Source organism: Arachis ipaensis, chromosome B5, assembly GCF_059453495.1.
Source record: "Arachis ipaensis isolate K30076 ecotype BB chromosome B5, ASM5945349v1, whole genome shotgun sequence".
Taxonomy (NCBI): domain Eukaryota; kingdom Viridiplantae; phylum Streptophyta; class Magnoliopsida; order Fabales; family Fabaceae; genus Arachis; species Arachis ipaensis.
The window spans coordinates 4,610,433-4,631,814 of record NC_142440.1 but is presented as its reverse complement, the minus strand read 5'-3'; the positions used below and the strand labels follow the sequence as shown (position 1 = coordinate 4,631,814).

Sequence of the window (21,382 nt, the reverse complement as noted above, 5' to 3'; positions counted from 1 at the left end):
TGCTTAGAACATTGGAAGATATTGCACAGCTGAGTGCTGGAAAATCAGCCCTAATTATTTTGTACTTTCATTATCACTTAAGGTAGTTACACATCATTTTCTCATGTTATTTTCAGTATTTGGATCTACTCAGATTGATATAAATATGAGATTTATTGTCACCTAATCTTACTACATTGCTTTTTCTAGTGCGATATTTTTGCACTTTGATCTTTAACTTTATTGTTAACTATCTTTTAGCTACTCTTTTTTCACCTAATCTTATTTATTCAACATTTTCTGATGTGATATTTTGCAGTGTGATATTGATGATGATTTAAACACTCATTTGATCTTTACTGGCTCCTTTCTTCTATGCCGGTTGAGACAATGACATAAATAAGTAAATAACAGGATTATGTGACATTTAGGTTTTGCAAAACAAATACTAAATTATATTTTCTTTTACTTAAACTTACTTTTCCACCGTAAGTAACAAGGGTTCCAAATGGTTCACATTTTCTGAAGATAAGCTCTACTTTTGTTTTTTAATTGTGTGACATCTTTATCATATTACGTAAGAGCAAAATAAATTTTCTAGAAGATATAAATTGTAATCATATCTATCATTAGTGCATCTATAATTTAAGCAAGCATCTCCACATGTCACAATCTGAAACGAAAATTGACATTGGAGAGAGGATCATATCAGTGGTGGACCAAGCAACTCTTGGACTTCACCTATACGTGATTCACATTTGGGGAATTAGGGTATGGGGATAGTTAGTGCCATATGGCCTATGGAATAATATAATTTGCTGTTAGATATGCTTAATAATAATCTTTTTAAGGGTTTTGGGAAGGGTAAAGCATTATTGGAGAACCAACTTATCTAATCCCTTTTGAATGTGTACCACACAGCCTCTCATCAATTTTTCAATGTAAGATAATATTCTAAAGTCTTTGCAGCGAATCAAATCCTACTTTTGTGTGGAAACTATGTCCCCTTTATTATTATTTATATTATAACATGTATCATATTCATATCTGGTACCTAACGCAGTATGCTAAATTTTTACTAGCAAGTTTGTTACTGGTAAATATGATTGTGACCTTGGATTGCTTGAACTTTTTTAAAAAATAAAAGTAATTATTATTTTTATCTATGAATATTCTGAAACACTCATAAATTAATTCAAAAAAAATTGATATTATATTTATAAAAAATGGATTCAGTAGTCAAAATTACTAAAACACTAAAAAAATATTAAAAAAAATTAAAATGTCTTTTATAAAATAATAATAATAGAATGAGGTTTTTTCTTTTTTTTTTTGAAATTTTTACTAGCAAGTAGGTTAGTGGTTTCTACTTTCTACATATAATTGTGGTGTTGGATAGCTTGACTTATTTTAAAAATAGTAAGAACACCGGAGTGAGGTGTTTTCTTATTCCTAGTGTAGGACAAGAGTCAAACTTTTTTAAAAACATAGACATGCTTATATCCATAAATAAATTAAGATGACTTTTGTAATTGCCATTGAAAATACCTAAGAAATCCTTTCAACAAAAACTATATAGTATTTTTTTTTCGGTCATGAAAAAACTATAAAATATAATCAAGAATGAATGGAACACTCAAAAGTTAGTGTTGCCACTTGTTAGAGCTTACGGTCCTTGGGAATTTAATTCCTTCTTTGACCCCCAAAAAAATTGGTATCTTCATCCTTGGAATAGAACTTATCAAAACTTGATTTGATTATAAGTGGGCTATGTATGTGTCACTAAATTTGGTCCCTTTATCCATCCACTATTTTGATGGTGCCCTAAGATTTTGCATATCTATATAGCTATTTGTTTTGCTGGGTTGTTGCCAATATGCTTGTCATTAATATAGTAATTCAAAGACTATTTTAAGTGGCTATCTTTCATGGATTTCAACAAATTGGAAAAATGAATTAATATTATATACACTTTCAACGTTAATCTTTTCTTATAAACTAATAATTTACTTGATTGTTATTGCCTTATCTATCTTGAAGAAAAGAAATATAAATAAAACAAGTTGACAAAAGATTAATAGAAGTTCTCTTTTTAAGAAAAAGAAACAAGAGAGAGGAGTTTAGTAGGCAAAGGAAATTAAAGTTCTCCACTTGTTTGTACTAACGACGAAAATTATATAATTTTTATTTTATATATATATGATATTGTTTATCATAATTAGGTCATTATTATTATATTGCATGCATTTTATTTTTTCGTTACATATTAGGTCATGTTCTATAGCGACACAATGGAATAGAATACAATAGAAAATATGTGTCACAAAGCAATTCAAACCTTTTCTCTTCTTTTCCACTACACACACCATTAAAAAGGGTTTAATTAACCCTAGTGCTTAAATTCTATCTTCTACTAAAATTTAGAGATACACCATGAAAGAGGTTCCTGTGTGGATTGGTGAGTTGGAGCACAAAGGTTTGTTGTAATTCTAGAGATTATATTGTTTCGTTTCATCTTAGACACACCAAGTGCACTCCTAATAGGCCCACATTTTACCAACTATGGTTTTCTTTAATGTACCCACATTCGCATGCTTCTAAATATTTGTGATCAAAGATCACGTATTCATTACTAGCTACCACCACTTATCATAAAATACTATGGGAAAAATTTCAAGTGTACCGAGAAATATCGGTGTTCCCGTTGTTTTAACTGTTGATTTCAATTAATATATATTATATATATTTTTTATAATTCAGATTAACGGTTAAAATAACTGGAACACCAGTGTTCTCGACATACTTAAAACTCTTCCAATACTATATATACGCATACCAAAAATAAGCCAAAACATTCGCGGGCACACACATATATGCATTATTTAATATATTTTTAATGTATATTTATACGAATAATTAATTTGGTGATGAATTTTTTTGTATATATACACACCACTACATATTTTTTTTATATAAATATATATATTATTTAACTCATTTTTAACATGTATTTATACGAATAGTTAGCTAGCTTGGTATTTAATTTTTTTGTATATATATAACGTATGTTTTTATATAAAAATATGTAATGGTTGATTATTTTTAGTATATATGTGTGTGCTTGTGTTTGAGTTTAGTTTATGATGCACGGATACTAACACGGACACGGGACACGATACGATATGGGACACATGGACACACGAATTTTAAAATCTTATAAGACATGAGACACGGTATATATATAAAATATAAAGTTTTTTTAGATAAATTACAATGAATTTTTAATATTTTATTGGTATTAAAATATAAAATAATTTTTTTAACTATTTTTAATGTCATTTTTAACTATATAAAAGTATTTAAAATATTTGTTGTTTTAATTAATAATAATATATATTATTTCTAAACACATTTCAAGAATACATGTTAAGAATAAGGCTAGACACGCTGATAAGTGATGGTATTTAGGTGTGTCCAAGTGTGTCCAAAGAAGAATTTTTTATTTTTCATTAAGACACGGTTGGACACCGTAGACATGTGTGTCGGACGACAGGACGAGTGTCGTGTCCAAAATGTATTCGACATGCAGACAAAGGCGGAGCTACATGGAGAGAAAGGGGGGCAACGGCCCCAATTTTAATTTTTTACATATAAATTATATGTAAATTTCAGTTTAGCCCCCTTTAAAATTTTATTTTAGTCTTATTTTATTGTATAAATATTTTTTACCCCTTTAATATTTCATCTAGCTCCACCTCTATAGACACGACAACTCAACGAAGTATTCGTATTTCGTAGAGTTTAGTTAATTACTATCCACACTACTATATAAAAGAATTGTATGTTATGATCTAATTAAATATTTGTATTTATGGAAATTTTGAATCAATGATAAATGAAGTTAAATATTTTGACTAATATGACACATTTTGTGCATGATTATTAAATGTATATGTTGAAAATAAAAATTACAACTAAAATACAAGCTATAAGTTGTGTTAATTATTGAATACTTTTACATTTGCCCGAAGGTTATCATTTGGTGGACTTTTAGCATAGAATGAGGTAAATAGGTAATAGTATAGGAAAGAGTTTTAAGTGTACTGAAAACATCGGTGTTCCAATTATTTTAATCGTTTATTTGAATTATAAAAAATATATATAATATATATTAATTAAAATTAACAGTTAAAATAACTGAAACATCGGTGTTTTCGATACACTTAAAATTTTTCCAATAGTATAATCGACTATGATTTGGGGTATCACAAGTATGACGAAAAAAAAATTTTCATAGCATATATAGAAGTCAGAAATTAATTATTGAAGTTGTAAAGCATCCATGTTGGTTCATATTTCATTCCATAAGTTCCATATATCTGAAGTCTGAACATGGATTGCCAAAAAGGTATTATATTGAAATGTGCATCGATATCGCTTCACATAAATGATGGCACATCATTGTGGCGTGGGTCAACTACCAATCTAGCATAGACTTAAGAAGACTAATATATACATGTACCAAACAAGATTTTCTTTTCATATATAGCTATTAACAAGTAGATATTTTTATATGAAAATTGTTCTGACCTGTTAATGCCGAGGTATAACGCGCTCCACGGAAAAGATCGGCAAGCTCCTTGTAGTGGAAGTAGAAAGCACAGCAATGGGAACCGAGGTGGTGGGTACCTGCAAAGGTCCTCCGACGCTCAAGTTAATAAGAGGAATTATGTATATATCTTTCTTAGGAAAAACTCGTTACCTTTTTGGTCTCTGTTCTTTTCCTTTTATCTTGGTTGATTGAGACTGACCGTTTCCATGTAACGTCCGAGAATTAAGTGCGAATCCGACGTTATTAGAAGAGTATGAATGCTGTCTTAATTAGAAAGTTCGGTTATAACCAAAGTTTGAACGTTGCCGAGCTATAAGTCGTAACCGACTTTTACCGTCCATATCAAAAATAATAATTAAAATATTAATATTATTCTAGATGAGAATAATTGTTTCATAGTTAATGAAGTATAATTCAAATAACAATCTCTTATTTTTCTAATTTTAATTTATCGCAAATTAGGATATTAGTAATTTATCAATTTGAAAACCTTATATCAAGTACGAACAAACATATATTATATTAAATAATTTGATTAAATAAATTAAATTATTTAAGTATTTTAAATTAATTTTTAGAATTTAGTTAATTTGTACCCTAAACACACAAGTTAAGGTTATTAATAATAAAATATTTTAAATAATTTATTTTAATAAATACAAATAAAATGTATTAAAAATTTTAATTTTGTATCATTTATATAATAATTTTTTTAATTGATAATTTTATCATATACTTTAAGAGTATATATTAATTAAATTTTTGTTTTTATTATATAAAAATATTTTTACGTGAATAGTTATTTTATTTTATTTTTTAAAAATTGATTGTATATCAATTTCTTAGTTTCGTCAAGAGATTCGGATCCAATGACGTGGTGCCAAAGGCATGCATTGTCTCTTAGCCTCCAAACTCAAATGGGATGAACAATGATTGCTCCCTTGAAAAGAGACCACACCTCATAAATTCAAAGTCGGTGTATAAAAAGATTTTGTTAATCTATTTTTCCAATAAGAGACGGAGTAGTTTTCAAATGAATTTCAATATATAATATTTTTACTCGTGAAAGTAATAAGTTCATTGAATTCAACGAAGATTCGCTTCCAAGACAAGAAAGAAAATTCGGTTATAAACAAGTGCTATAAAGTACCTTTTTCCAAAAACAACGGATTCTCACTCGCCATATAACTCTAGATTGAGAAATTCTTCTCAATACTTATGAATTGGAAGAGTGGGCCACCATACACGCTTCCACTTCATCTAATATGTTGGTTTAATTTAGTTATCATTTTTCTTTACCATGATATTTTTCACTTCGACGAGATTAAAAACTAATTTGTTATGAATTTAAATTTTATTTAAAAGTTTATTGTTATTTAATAAATTACTATATATATAAGATAGGTTTTAAATTTTTGATGGTGTTCGAGTTGGTTTTGTTTGTGTTAACAGAGATTGGAAGGAAAGGTGACAACGAGACTATTTGGGAACAATTGAGAGTCGTAACATTTTGCAAAGAAAGTTGTTTGCTATTTGGAGAGGCTTTCTTTTAGCATGAGACTCAGAACAACGAGGCATTATAGGTGAGACAGACTGTGTGGAGACTTTTACTATTGTCAATAATTTACAGAACTGTTCTGGGTTTATTGATCCTTTGGTGTTAAAAATTCGAGATATCATATCTTGAAAATGGCGTGTTGATCTTCGGTTGATTTTAAGAGATGCAAATACAGTAGCAGACATCATGGCAAAGACGGCAATGAGGACCCTTTTTTTCCAAGTGGAGCTTCCGTTGCCTTGAAAGGAGTTTGAGAGTAGTATTCAGTGGGACTGTCTTTCTTAAGCAGTTTCTTGTTTATTTTTTCTTTCTTAGTTGTTGTTTATTTTCTTTTAAGTCACAAAAAAAAAATTCTTCTATAAATTTACTTAAGCAAATAAGTGAACTGCCTATTCAACCAAATCAAGCGAATTAATTTGGTTTTTTTTTTAATTGTCTATGATATTTTCTAATTCGATAGGCTAAGAACTAATATATCGCAGATCTTAACTCCATTTAAAGGTTTATCGCTGGCCAATGAGTTGTTGCATGTATAAGACCGAATTCGAACCTTCAATACTTGTTTAAGTGGACGAATAAGCTGACAATTATTCATTTTTTCGGTATAATTATTTACCAACATACCATCCAAACAAAACATTAGGAAGCTTTTTGGGCATGCATGGCTTCTTTGTTGTTGGGTTATAGGTTGTTTTTGTTGTGGTTCAAATGGTTGGATTGGGCAAATCAAGGGAAGGAGGTGGCTGACAAATGTGGCATCTGATAAAAGCCACAAGCATTTTGTTATCAATGTGGATACCGAATAAATCTTGCCACTCAATAAAACCAAGCCCTTACATTACAAGTGCGAAATGACACAACTCACAAGTGAACATAGGATTTGTTTATATCACACGTACAAAATGATCAATTTAATTTATCATCATAGATTTAAATTATTAAACTAAATTCAACTCCTTGACTAATTTAGAATCAATAATACTAATAACATGGAAATGATTAAAAAAAAAAGAATATAATTCCTTTAAGATTCCCAAAATAAAATAGGTCTTAGTTACTAATACAAGGATTGAGTGGATTTTTAAGGTTATAAATAAAACATAAAAAAATATTTAACTCCATATAACATCCCTACCTTCTAGCCTTCTCCCTTGTCAACATCTCACAATTAAAGGTAAAGTGGTTCAAATAAGAAAATGCAATTTGTTTTAGTATACATACTAACACTTGGACTTTTTTATTTTTTAATTTTTTTTTTAACTTTGGGAGATTTGTTTAACTCACTGAGAAATCCAGTACCTTGTCAAGCCATGAACATTGTGGTTGCTGATACATAATAAAATTAAACAACTCACATAATTAACACCACCAATTAGCCTCTTGCTCTTGCACTAACAAGTGCCAAATGACACATCACAATAGTTAAAGTGAAGATTCAACTTGTTAGATGTGGTTATTTGTTAACTGACATTTTATCTTCTATCTTCAACTTGTCATACTTATATTGAGAAAAGGATAACATCATATTTATATCTTAAGTATATCATATAATTTAAATAGTAAAAAGAATTAGTGCATAATCTTATATATTGTCAATATATATATATAGTATATAAAATTTACTTTTCATGTCAGCATCAATTATAAGTTTTTATACTACTAAACATTTTATATTCTAGTAACCATTGATTCCTTTCAATATTGCAAAACTCATTTTCTCTAAAATAAGTTCTCGATGTTAAATCATGTGGTTAAGAAATAAATAAATAATAGTTAATTCTATAAAATTTGTTTACTTTTATTATAGGCAAAAAATACCATAACTATATTAGTAGTCTACAATCAATGCCCATGAAAATAGTACATCATTTTGCAATTAAATATTTAAATGCATTTAAACCTCAATATTCCAACATCAATATCCATCAACATTATATTATTCTTCCTTGCTTTTTCATGTCTGCAACATATTATTATAATAAAATATAGAATTCTTTGTCTTTATTTTTGGTTTCTCACAGTATTTCACTGTTCAAAAGGATCAAAAACTAATTTGTCACGGACCAGAACTCCATTGAAAATTTATTGTTGGCTAATAAATTACTTCACACACAAGACAAAATTCAAAACCCGACACTTACTTAACTGAATTAGTAATCTAGACTCGTCTTTATAATATTACATGTGCTTGTATTTATATTGAAGATACAGAAACTGAAAGCATAGTAGTGAGTAGTGAGGAGTGTGACCCTTTTTTTCTTCTTTTTCTGAAAGCTTAGAAGATTGTATGAACTTTGAATGTGTTGTTACCTGAAAAGCTGAAGAAGTTAGTTATATATGGCAGAAGACAGATATGAAACCTGTTCTGAAGGTTCTGCATGTTCTCAAATGGGAAGCAATAATAAGTGCAAGCATGTGTTTGATAGATTATGTGGTTTTGCACCTTCATGGAATTGGAACACAAGCACCACAACCACAGCACCACCACCAAGTGGCAGAAGAATCTTCCATAGAGATGTTGAAAAAGAAGCATTCCAATATGCAAGTAGTAGCCATTGCCTCTCATCCTACTACAGTGTCTTTGTTGTTCGCCTAGCAATCATGGTATGTCATAATTGAAATTTGACCCTAGTTTATAGATGATTGAAATTGAAATATGAAGAGTAGTAGAATTAGAACCTGTTTTTGTGTTTGTGCAGGTGATGCTAGCAATCTTGATAGGGCTACTTACTATTCTAACATGGCATTTCACCAAGATTTACACAACAAAATCACTCAAAACCCTGGCATATGATCTGCGTTACGAGCTTCTTCAACGCCCAATCTTGAGGATGTGGAACATTCTGAATACTACGGCCGAGATCACCACGGCTCAGGTGAAGCTTTCTCAGTATGTGATCAGGCGTTACAGCAACCCTGTTAATCAAGCAGAGCAAGTTGAGGTTCGCCTTAATTAGTTTCTTACTATTTCATTCAAAATTAAACTCTTTCTTTCCATGTTATATTAGTTGGGACCATGTTGTTAGCACTTAACATGTTTGATACAATGTCAGCACTTACCATATAAACTTGTTAATGTCTTGATTGTTCCAACTCTAGCAGCTGTATGAAGCAATGAGGGCTATAACATGGGCATTGTTTTCTAGTAAGAAAGCTCTGAACTCCATAACCATCAATTATAAGAATGGATTTGTCCAAGCTTTCCATAGAGATCTTAAGGATAACAACACATCTTACATCTATTCGGATCTCTCCAATTACTCTATGGTTGCTAATGAGATGAATTCCTTTTCGGCGCATCAGGCTTGGAATGATAAGGCCATTCATGGTAACAAATCAGCAATTTGGTACCGTGAGCCGCTTGATCCTGTCACTGGGGATAAGATTGGGAAAGCTATGCAGATTGCGCCGGAAGACTTAATCAACATAGCTGGTCTTTCACAAGTACCTGATGGTGTGGCCTCATGGCATGTTGCAGTGAGCAAGTTCACTGATTCGCCATTGCTTTCAGCAGCATTACCTGTTTGGGATTCTTCTAATAAGAGTATTATGGCAGTTGTGGGTGTCACAACGGCGCTTTATAGCGTTGGACAGCTGATGAAGGAGCTAGTTGAGATGCACAGTGGTCACATGTACTTGACTTCACAAGAGGGTTACTTGCTTGCAACTTCCACAAATGCACCTCTGCTGACAAATTCAACAAAGCATCCAACGCTTAAGATGGCGGTTGATTGCGAAAATGAAGTGATCAAACTCGGTGCTGAGTGGTTGCAGAGAGCTTATGGAAACCATTCTCCTCCTAGTCATGAGGTTCATGTAGAAAATGCCAAGCTAGGCCACCAGCAATATTACATTGACTCTTTCTTCCTAAACTTAAAGAGACTTCCTTTGGTAAAGTTTTAAGACACTTTTGCTTTCCTTATATTTGATCTTAATTCCTATTCATAACACCACTTTTAAAATTTCAAAGGCATCTTTAAATGTAGAATATAGTAAGTGATCACTATTTCACCCTATTAATTTAGCTACTATCCTATTGTAGAATATCATATGAATTAATGACCTATGCTTTGTAGGTGGGGGTAATCATCATACCAAGAAAGTATATCATGGGGCAGGTTGATGAAAGAGCCTTCAAAACTTTGGTTATTCTAATATCCGCATCATTATGCATTCTAGTTATTGGATGTGTTTGCATTTTGATATTGACGAACGGAGTGTCGAAGGAAATGAAACTAAGAGCAGCATTGATAAGTCAGCTGGAAGCAAGAAGAAAGGCAGAGGCTTCAAGCAACTACAAAAGCCAATTTCTTGCGAACATGAGGTAAGTTTTTTTCAAGTATGAGGCTGATTTATTGAAAAGTTTATAATTTAAGGTGTGTTTGTGAGTTTTGATTTTGGATTCATTACAGTCATGAATTAAGGACACCGATGGCAGCAGTAATTGGGTTGCTTGACATTCTTATATCTGATGACTGTCTCACAAATGAACAATATTCAACAGTTACTCAAATAAGAAAATGCTCAACCGCACTACTCCGTCTTCTTAACAACATCTTGGATCTTAGCAAGGTTGAGATATACGCTAAGCTTTCTGTTCAACACTAACAAAACTGCACTTCCCAAAAGCTTCCTAATAGTTAATTAATGTAGGTGGAATCAGGAAAACTAGTCCTAGAAGATGCAGAATTTGACTTGGGTCGTGAACTTGAAGGGCTTGTAGATATGTTTTCTGTCCAGTGCATTAACCACAATGTAGAGACTGTTTTAGATCTGTCTGGTATGTATTCATAATTTCATGAGAGATTTCAATTCCTAAACACACCCTAAAATAGATCATGAGAAGTACTTTTTAACAAGCTTTTGATGCATCTAGTCATGCCCATTTTCCTGCAGATGAAATGCCAAAGGTAGTAAGGGGTGATTCTGCTAGGGTGGTTCAAATTTTTACAAATTTGATCAACAATTCAATAAAGTTTACTCCATGTAAGCCAAACCTTTATTCTTTGTTTTGTGTTACAAGAATAATATGAACATTATGGAATAGTTGACCTGGTTGGAATATTAATAATAAATAAAAATCTCAAAGAAATTTATAATTGGTTTATTGAAAATGACTTCTAAATACATGTCCGAATGTTGTAAATCACATTTAAACATTGGAATGAGGTCAAACATTGAGTATTGTGTGTCTTACTATGTGTTGCAGCTGGTCACATCATTCTGCGAGGATGGTGCGAATACCCAAATTCTTGCAATGGTAGTCCAATTTTTCCACTTGAACAGAAGAAATCACGGTGTATACAAAAGGCTAGAGAGAAGCAAAATGCAAACAACGAAAAGAGAACAACTAAGAGAGATAACAAAGTGATACTTTGGTTTGAAGTTGATGACACAGGCTGTGGTATGAACCTGAAACTATTGTCTGGAATACTATATCTATAACTATGGTTTCTTTCTATATGTTATATGCCTCATTCATCCATATGAATTCTATTACATTTTCATAGGCATTGACCCAAGTAAATGGGATTCTGTGTTTGAAAGCTTTGAGCAAGCTGATCCATCAACTACTCGACTGTAAGTATTTAAATGTTCAAGAAATTCAAGATAAAGTCTTCTATAAGTTACTTACTACTTAGCTAACAGCTAGTCATGGGTCATGATATTATCCTATGAGATTGTTATGAAACTAAAAAGTTAATATGAAATTTATCTCCAACAGTTTAGATAACATTTTTAATGCTATGATTTATCGAGTTCTGAAGCCTTTGATCATTTCAGGCATGGAGGCACTGGTCTTGGTCTCTGCATTGTCAGAAACTTGGTGAGTATGATCCTTGATGTGTCAAATTTCACACAAACACGATACAATCACCACTCATGTTGTGTGTTTGAAATATGATTTCTAATTACTTCCGTGGGGTGGCAGGTCAATAAGATGGGCGGAGAAATCAAGGTTGTCAAAAAGGAGGGCCAAGGAACACTCATGAGATTATGCTTAGTTCTCAGTACACCTATTGATGTCACAGAGCAACATTATGCATTGGATTTTACTGACAATAGCTTAGTGGTTAGTAGAATCACTATTTTCCTTGGCAAATAATATTTGAGAAAAGAAAAAATTATATTGATGTTGATATAGATATGAGGAAGAATATTTTACTGCCTTATGTTGAGTTGTAGATAAAATATAACAAACATTTTCGGGGAAAAAAATGACTCGTATATAAAGTTTAAGTCTTATATGGAAGTATAACCTTATGCGAACTGATATAATAGAAAATCACTTTAAGGATAACAAGCATTTCTTAAGTAAGAAGTTTCAATGCAGGTACTTCTTGCACTGCATGGCAACATGAGTCGCTTGATTACTTCCAAGTGGTTACAGAAAAATGGGGTTTGCACTATAGAAGCATCTGAATGGAATGGACTAACACAGGTTTTGAGGGAACTCTTTCATGCAAGAAGTCCAGTCCATAATAACAATAACTTTGATGCACATTATCCAGTAACCGAGGGATTGAAGTCTAAATTACTCAGCATACAAGACATGAAGAACCCGGTTTTCGTCATTGTTGTGGACATTGGGCTACTTGACTTGAGCACAGACATATGGAAGGAACAGCTTAACTTCCTTCATAGATACTTTGGGAGAGCAAGGTTTGTGTGGATGCTAAATCATGACACATCCAATAACATAAAGATGGAGATTCGTCGGAAAGGGAATGTTTTGATGGTCAACAAACCCCTTTATAAAGCGAAAATGGTTCACATTTTGGAAGCAGTCATAAAGGAGAGAAATCTTGAGCTGCAAAAGAGAAATAATATGATTGGTCCAAGGACCACTGCAAAAGAGGGCGAGTTGCATGAATTTCTTGAGATTGATTCTACTCATTTTGATGCTGGTAGCTCTGATGATTCGGACACTTCCGAAACGGTTGGTTCTAATCCTGTTAGTGTCGATGGAGATAAACAAATTGAATTGGTGACTAGATCACCCGCATCATCAACATACAAGACCAGTAATTGCTTAGTTGGATTAACCAATGAACATTTGGAAGATACTAATAATGCAAGGAAAGAAGAGTCATGTCAGAGTAGCCCCAGTTCTTCCAAACATGCCCTTGAAGAAAGTGACCCTAAATCACTGTCCACTAAAGAACCATCTCAAGGTGGAGATTCTGAATGTGGCGAAACACATAGGGCTGCCGGCCCAAATAATAATGCGGTCAATGGAAAAAATTCTCTTGAAGGCCTGAGGATATTGCTTGCAGAAGATACTCCTGTGCTTCAAAGGGTAGCAACCATAATGCTTGAGAAAATGGGAGCTTCTGTTGTTGCTGTAGGTGATGGACAACAAGCAGTAGATGCTCTCCATTGCAAGCTAGGTGTTGATGACTGCAGAAGGGATTCTCTCCAGAAGGAAAGAAACATGAGATCTCAAACAGAGATTTTGACTTCACCATATGACTTGATCCTAATGGATTGTCAGGTATGAAGTAGGGAAAAAAAAAAAGATAATATGTTTATACTGTTATATTTAATAACTTAGGATATGGTTTAAAATTGTGGCTATGGTTAATTTCTTGCAATGTAATTGCAAATATTACTGCAACAATTGTGGTTGTGATTGCGATTGCCAATCTTAATTTAGAACAATTGATAATACTGGTACACCGAAATTGTAACATACATAAATACTTACATACATACATGCATATTAGGTAGTTTTTTCTTCTTTGGTTTTTTTCACAAGCATTAAATATCATAGTGAATTATATAGCCTAAATGTTCTGATTCTTTGTGTCTTTGTGAAAAACAAGATGCCAAAGATGGATGGTTATGAAGCAACAAAAGCAATAAGGAAATCAGAAGTGGGAACAGGATTGCATATTCCAATTGTTGCCCTTACAGCTCATGCAATGTCATGTGATGAAGCCAAATGCCTTGAAGTTGGCATGGATGCTTACTTAACAAAGCCAATTGACTTCAAGCAAATGGTGGCCACCATACTTTCACTCACCAAAAGAAAAACATCATGACTTCAGAAATAGAGAGCCTAAGATAACAAAGGGTTGCCTTAGGAAACAAGCCTATAAATAGTTGTATAGAAGCTTTTACCTTATAGTGGTTAGCTCTTTTTTTTTTTCTTTTTTTGTGACGGTTGAAATCATAGCTGTCATATGTATGATCTCAAGAACTATATATAGTCCAATTTTCCTGACATAATAGTTCACTTCACTAGTAACAGTAATTGTCTTAAGCTTGATGCTTTTCTTGTTATTGCATATTACTGCAGTGAGCACAAGTAAAAGGAGTAGGGGCCCGCTGGAATAAATCTTTGCAATGCAAGCATATATATTTTGAGTTTTAATTATGGAAGAATGTTACTTTTGAGAAGGTTTTTTTCCTGTTCTTGTACCTCATTAGATTCAAGACAACAAATAAAGTTTCAGATGGATATATTTATTATTGAAATAAAAGAAAGAAAATAACAAATTTCGTCCAATTATATTCTAGTTTCTACCATACATGGTTGAATCTATGAAGACAAAATTTACAATGAGATGCTATAATATAAATTATAATAGGCAATTTAAATAGTCAATACCATTTAAGGAGAAAATGACTTGTCCTTTAGTTCTTATCCTTGATATTAATAAATTTGTAACCTTGTAGGTAATAATCATAGAGCTTAATTTCTATTCAATAGGAGTAATTAGGAATATAAGGCTTATATTAGTGATGGTAACTTGGTAAGGGTGTTTTAAGGCACAAAGTGTTAAAAGTATTTCGTAGTCCATGTTAGGTCTTCGCCCATTTTTTTTGTTTTTGAGTCCACATATGGAAAGGTTAATCTTTGTACGATTAAAAAACAAACAGAATTATCAATAGCATTTTTTTCTGTCTAAACAGTAATGGGCTAACTTCTGAATTAAAAAGATTCAAGGTTGTTGGGCCTTTTATAGTGAATGCAATTTGAACAAAAAGAGAATAACTGTCCAAAAAAGAAAACAGAGCAAAAATGTCATTGACCAAAAAAAGGAGCAAATGGAAAAGCAAAAGAATAAAATGGCCCATGCAGGTCTCGAACCTGCGACCTTCGCGTTATTAGCACGACGCTCTAACCAACTGAGCTAATAGGCCAGTTGTTTATTTATATTGATTGAAACAATAATAAATTGTAATTGTAATTATGAATACAAGATCCACCACATACAATTGAAATTGCGAAATTCACAAATGACACTGAGTGTTAATATAATATCAGCATATATTTCTGGAAAGAAGACAATAATAAGACAACATAATCACTTGCTTTTTCTGTTGATTTCAATTAAGTAACCCATCACGATCACGGTTGAGGCAACTAGAAACCCTATAACTCCATGGACTATACGGCTATCTGAAACACGATTTGGATTGAAGCCCAGCTCTGAGAGCTTCTTGTGTGACACTGCATAATCTGCGAAAAAAGCATCCTCATCCTAACAACAATGTTAGTCAAAATCATTAATTACTCATCAAACCGCAGTAAAATAATTTTACACATGCATTCAATTACGTATCAAAAATAACTAGTATTACGATTGTATAAACCGTTTTAAATTAATGTTTCCAACTACTAATTAATTAGAGTAATTAACTGTGTGAGCTTACATTTTTGTAGCGTACTACATACTTGCGGAACTCAGGATCCTCAACTAGAACCTTGTCTGTTGGAAGCTTGAATGAATCTTTTGAATCCATTAGCTCTCTGTTTGTTAGTTTTAACAATTTCTATGAGATGATGAGATTTCAAGCAATTATACATGGTTAATTGATTAAACAATTCAAGATGAAAGATTATGGCAAATAGTTATTACACAAAATAGGAGTTATCAAACTTCAAATGGTTCTCTGTCCATTGGCCTTCAAAGCCTGACCGTTCTTTATGCGCTTTACCCTTATCAATCAATAATACAACCAAATTGAGGTTAAATAATGTCTCCTTTAATTATTCAACTATATATATATATATATATATATGAAAATAGGTCCTTAAGAAATTTCACATTTAATATTTTCTTTTTTAAAAAAAAAAATTGAGATTTCTAAATTTTATAACATGTAAGTCCTTTTGTCATATTAGATTTATTTGTCTAGACAAAAATAACCAGTTAAATTAAAATATAAATTTATATTTTATTTTTATAAAATTCAAAAATTTTAATGTAACAAAATTTTATTGGGACAAAAATATTTGAAAATTTTTTAAGGTCCTATTTAAATATGGTTATGTTACATATACACCAAAATTAATAATATGTATGAAGTATATATTAGAATATAAATATACATTAAAATTAAATTAAATTAAATATATTTATATATAAATATATTAATAATTAATTTTAATAATTAATTTTGGTGTACGAATAACATTTTTAATTTAGATATATACTCTATCTGAATAGCTCTGGATCTTACCAATGTATGGCCTCCGGATAAAGCCACTATGTCTTTATCAGTGAGACCCATGCGATAAAAGACATCCCTTAAATGCTGTGCATCTGAAATTTATTTTGTATATATATCAATGATTATATTTTTTTTTCTATAATTATTGTTGTAAATCTTTGGACATACATGGTCAAGTATAAACAGATACCTATTATTACTCAATGGCTAAATTATTTTTGTTTTATACTGTGATATTGCCTTGCCAATAAAAAACATATTAGCATTCCAGGGAAAAAAAAACGCACAATCTTTTACCCGATAGGGTAAAATTGAATTCATTTTTGTCCTTAAAAAAGTTCTGGAGTATTGTATAGCAATTAACAAGAGCAGAGTTAATAACGAAACAAAAAATATAGATAAACAATTTTTATTTAATTAATTATAATTAATAATTATTAATTTTATATTTTTAAAAAATAAAATTTAAATAATTATTGATTAATGATGATTAATTAATATGAAGTGTAGCATTTATTGAGTGCCTAGTGAGATTGATAACAAAAAAGCAAGATCGGAGCATAACCAAATATAGTACGTACGTGGCAGACATGCATTGGATGAAATCATTGTCTATATATGTTGAGATCTGTAACATTAAAAAAATTGATGCCAGTTGTACTAGGTATATTGGTCTTTGAACATAAACAACAATCAACAAAAGTCTATATGATATGATCGCCAAAGAACATAAAATAAAATGGTGAGGTTAGGTAAGATTATATTATATTAGATGCGAGTGAAGTCAATTTCTTAGGAATTATTTTTCTGGTTCAAAATATTTGTCTTAAAACAAAATGATATTAATATTTTAAAAATACAGTAATATTAGAGAGATAAAAAATATAATCAAAATTTATCTTATTTAATATTTATTAATTATTATTAAAATTAATAAATATTAAAATAAAATAAATTCTGATTTTTTTTATTAATTTTTTATTATTAAATATTTTCGTTAAAAATAATTATGTTAAGTGTACATCTATTGACCAATGAGTAATAGCTCAAATAACATAGTCTCTCCATACTCAATTAAGAGGTTGCGGGTTCGAGTCTCCTATCTTTGGTAAAAAAAAAAAAAGTGTACATCTATTGGATAGTATAACTCAACATAAATTTACTGTACTAATTAATAATAAATAATTGCTCTTATACAACTAAGTTAGTTAAAGATTATGGATGATTAGTCTAACTGATAACTTAGTTAACTTGTTAGATGATTAAGTTAATTTATTGGTATTAATATGATATTATAAACTAGTTTATTGTATTGTTATAATTTAGCTAAGTTGTTAGTTAGACTAGTCGTTCATAATAACTTTTAACTAATTTAATTGTATAAAAACAATCATCTCCTATTAACTAATACAGTAAATTTATGCTAAGTTATATATTATCCAGCAACACCTAAATCAATTACATATTAAAATTAATTATCAGTGTATAATATATATTAAAATATAAAATATATATTAAAAATAAATTAAATTACACATATATTTATATATAAATATATTAGTTAATTTTAATGTATGTATAATATATTTTTAAAAAGAATTATTCCTTTTTAATATCAAGTTGATGCTAAGTATTTTTTAATATTACTCATAATTTAATGTGTATTAAATATTAATTTTATACTAAGAATCTCAAACTATACTTACGTATTTTAAGGTAATGGAGAAGTAATTAACAGGGCAGAGGTAGTAGATGGGAAATTCAATTGGAATTTATATGGTAAAAAACATTCAACAGAGCACTATATATATATGGCATAAAATATGAAATACATAGTCATACAAAAGACCCTATAATATGACTTTATATTAGTTAATTGATTACCTTTTGTAGCATCTGGAAGGCGCCCTTCTGGTGGAGATTCCAGTGAATCCTAGTAAATGAAAATAAAACATGACATTAATTAAGCAAATCATGCATTAAACCATTAATCAACAAAAAAAAAAAAAACAATAACTATTATAGCCTCATATAGTATATAGTATATACCTTTCTCCCAGGAACAAAGGGAATTGTTGGACCCCCGGTTACCTCTACCGCAATAACACCAGCTAGCTGATAAATGAAACATACATAATTTATATTTATATATACAAAAAATGTAAATTAAGCCTCGAATTTCTTCAATATATAGCAATCTAACCTGGTAAAGATCTGCATATGAAACTCTAGGACATTTGGCCTTCACTTCCTCTACCCAAAATAAATATTTTTATGTAAAGATGTTGGTTAAATATATTAATTTATTTAAAAAATTTTAATTATTATTTTTATATACAAATATTTTTACGTAAATAACTAGATATTAAATTAAAGAAAAATAAAAGATGAAAAGTTGAGAATGGATGATGATGGTTGAATTACCACAAAATTGAACAGCTGTTTCCAAGCCCCTGTTAGCTTGGTGATTCAATTCCTGTTGATTCCTAATGGAACCATTGGCACCTCCTGTTCTCGTCTTTGCATCATAGGTACCAGCATCGTGCCATCTACATACATTAATTCATTCTTTAGTACAGTCATCATGTAGAAATTTAGATTTATTTAATTTTATGTGAAATTAATAGTTGAAAGTCGTCAAATAATAATTTAATTAAATTTATCCAATCATTTAATAAGTGTCGACTATTAACTTCACATAAAATTAACTGTTCACTTCATTTTAAACTATTTTAAGTTTACCGTCAAACATTTCCGATATGAAATACGTACGCTAATCGGAGCATGAGAGGAGCGCAGTTCCTGGAGGAGATAAGAGCGCGTAGTTCTCGACGCGCCTTGTCTATCTGCTTGGCGTACTCGAAGTCAACTGCTACTCCCTCTTTCGCCATTATTCTCAATGTATATATGGATCGGAATGAAGACAGCTTTCGTGTTTTTATAACAACAGAAAGTGATGAAGAAGATGCTGATGTATGTTTTCGTTGCAAGTAAAGCATTTCATTCTCCCTTTAATTTCATTATTACTTGCTTTGCTGCATTAACAGGAAAACGTTTTCGTCTTTCACAATGATTCGCTTCAAACAATTTTTTTTTTTACCGAAAATATGGAGATTCGAACTCGGAACCTCTTAATTGAGTATGGGAAGACTATGCCATTTGAGCTATTACTCATTGGCCAATTTGTAAAGATATGTGACTCGACGACCTCTTAATTGAATATAAGGAGTCTATGCCATTTGAGATATAACTCATTGGCGCTTCAAACAATCCTTACAAGTCTTATTTTTGTTTATTGTATTAAATTAAAGCTTTGTTAGGTAGACAATAATTTTTGTGAGCAATAGGTTTTAAAATTGGTGTAAGAAAAAATACACTACACTTCAAATTATTCACCTAAATTTTAATATTAGAATAACCATTCGCACACTTATTGAATTGAATATCTTCCATTGTTTATATTGTTTAATATTTTTATTATTTATCTATATTTTTTCATTAAATTATTAATAACTATTAAGATATTTATTAATTCATTCTTTTATTTAAATATACGTAGAAAAGATATAATTGAAAATTTGAAATAACAAGTAGTTTATAACTTAATGGTTGATATATATACTAATAGTACTATTTTTTCTTTTAATATAAAATTATGATTTAAGGATTCTTTCTTATGGAAGAATTAGAATTGATTTGAATTTTAAGTTTATAATTTATAAAAACGGAAACAAAAATCCATCAATATGGGAATAAAGATCCTCCTCCTCGAATAAATAGAGATAGAGTAATAAGAAGGTTTTCATCTCACAAAGTAAGAATGTCAAAAAGATTGTTTCAGTTCCTTTAAGTTTTCCTTTTAAATTTGTTGATTTAATTATCTAGATCATTTATATATCAAGTATATACAAATCTTCAAACTAGAGGCTTAGCCCATGTAAGAAAAATTTATCGGGCTAAATAGACCATTTTTTTTTTGGTTTAAATATATAGTTTTTAATTTAAAAAATTAAAAATATAAATTTTTTACCAATTTCTGTCTTTCTAATAAGTTATTGAATTAGAATTTGAGATATTTGAGTTGAATTAATAAAAAAATTGTTAACAAACAAAAGACGATATAAAAGAAAGGAAAAAATTATGAGAACAATTTTAAACATGTTAAACAGATCAATTTATTTATGGAAAAGTCTAGGGCCAGCAACTTTGTTAAATTCTGGCCAGCATATAACCAGCAAAGAAAAGTGAGCTATTGGATGAAATCTCACACCAATCTCACATTATTAAAACTATTATTGATGGCTACAAATCACAAAAGTTACTACTCCTAACATTCCTCTTTATTTATTTCATGAGTCATTCTGTTTTAATTTATGGAATATATTTTTGCTGAATCTGTTAAATGTCTCATTTTTATATGTTTATTTTTTAAAAAAAAATTGGTCATTTTAACAAATTCACCCCAGGATTGAATCAATTTTTACATCCCTATTGATATGGCAGAAAGAAGATAAACAAAAAGATAAAGATTTAAATTGAATACGAAAAATATATTGAAATTAAAATAGAAAATAAAAGGGATAGATTGAAATTGAATATAAAGAGAATCACTATACTTTTTACCCAATTTCTTGACGTAACAAGAAAGAGACTCCTCAACTTAAGTTGTCCACGTCATAGTTTGAGAATTGAATCGAATGGACTCCACAACCTTCTATCCAATTCTCCGATACAACAAGAGAGAGAGGACTCACTCAAACCCACTTGTC

The 21,382-nt window shown here is 30.3% G+C and overlaps 2 protein-coding genes and 1 non-coding gene across 5 annotated transcripts; 1 reads left to right on the top strand and 2 right to left on the bottom strand.

Moving 5' to 3' along the window:
- The first annotated feature begins 8,350 nt into the window (after nt 1-8,350).
- LOC107642565 (histidine kinase 1) lies at nt 8,351-14,557 on the top strand. Of its 3 annotated transcripts, none has more exons than XM_016345960.3 (13): nt 8,351-8,753; nt 8,849-9,091; nt 9,252-10,040; nt 10,226-10,473; nt 10,562-10,721; nt 10,803-10,929; nt 11,046-11,135; nt 11,359-11,553; nt 11,660-11,729; nt 11,934-11,976; nt 12,082-12,222; nt 12,484-13,644; nt 13,976-14,557. In XM_016345960.3, exons 1-13 carry the CDS (start codon nt 8,487-8,489, stop codon nt 14,192-14,194), a joined length of 3,753 nt encoding a protein of 1,250 aa, XP_016201446.1. In that variant the 5' UTR covers nt 8,351-8,486; the 3' UTR covers nt 14,195-14,557. The 3 variants fall into 3 exon arrangements, with proteins under 3 accessions (XP_016201446.1, XP_016201445.1, XP_088345061.1); XM_016345959.3 differs by having other exon boundaries at nt 9,249-10,040; XM_088488935.1 differs by having other exon boundaries at nt 8,365-8,753; nt 8,849-9,085.
- Nucleotides 14,558-15,225: 668 nt separating this feature from the next.
- Nucleotides 15,226-15,299, bottom strand: TRNAI-AAU (transfer RNA isoleucine (anticodon AAU)). Its single transcript has one exon. It is a non-coding gene; the product is annotated as a tRNA-Ile (tRNA).
- On the bottom strand, nt 15,300-19,612 carry LOC107641638 (L-ascorbate peroxidase 3). The gene is made up of 9 exons (XM_088489145.1): nt 19,386-19,612; nt 19,038-19,162; nt 18,817-18,866; nt 18,663-18,728; nt 18,498-18,546; nt 16,623-16,705; nt 16,019-16,098; nt 15,813-15,909; nt 15,300-15,640 (listed from the first exon to the last, which is right to left on the bottom strand). The coding sequence occupies exons 1-9, from the start codon at nt 19,610-19,612 to the stop codon at nt 15,464-15,466; spliced, it is 954 nt and encodes a 317-aa protein (XP_088345271.1). The 3' UTR covers nt 15,300-15,463.
- Nucleotides 19,613-21,382: the final 1,770 nt, after the last annotated feature.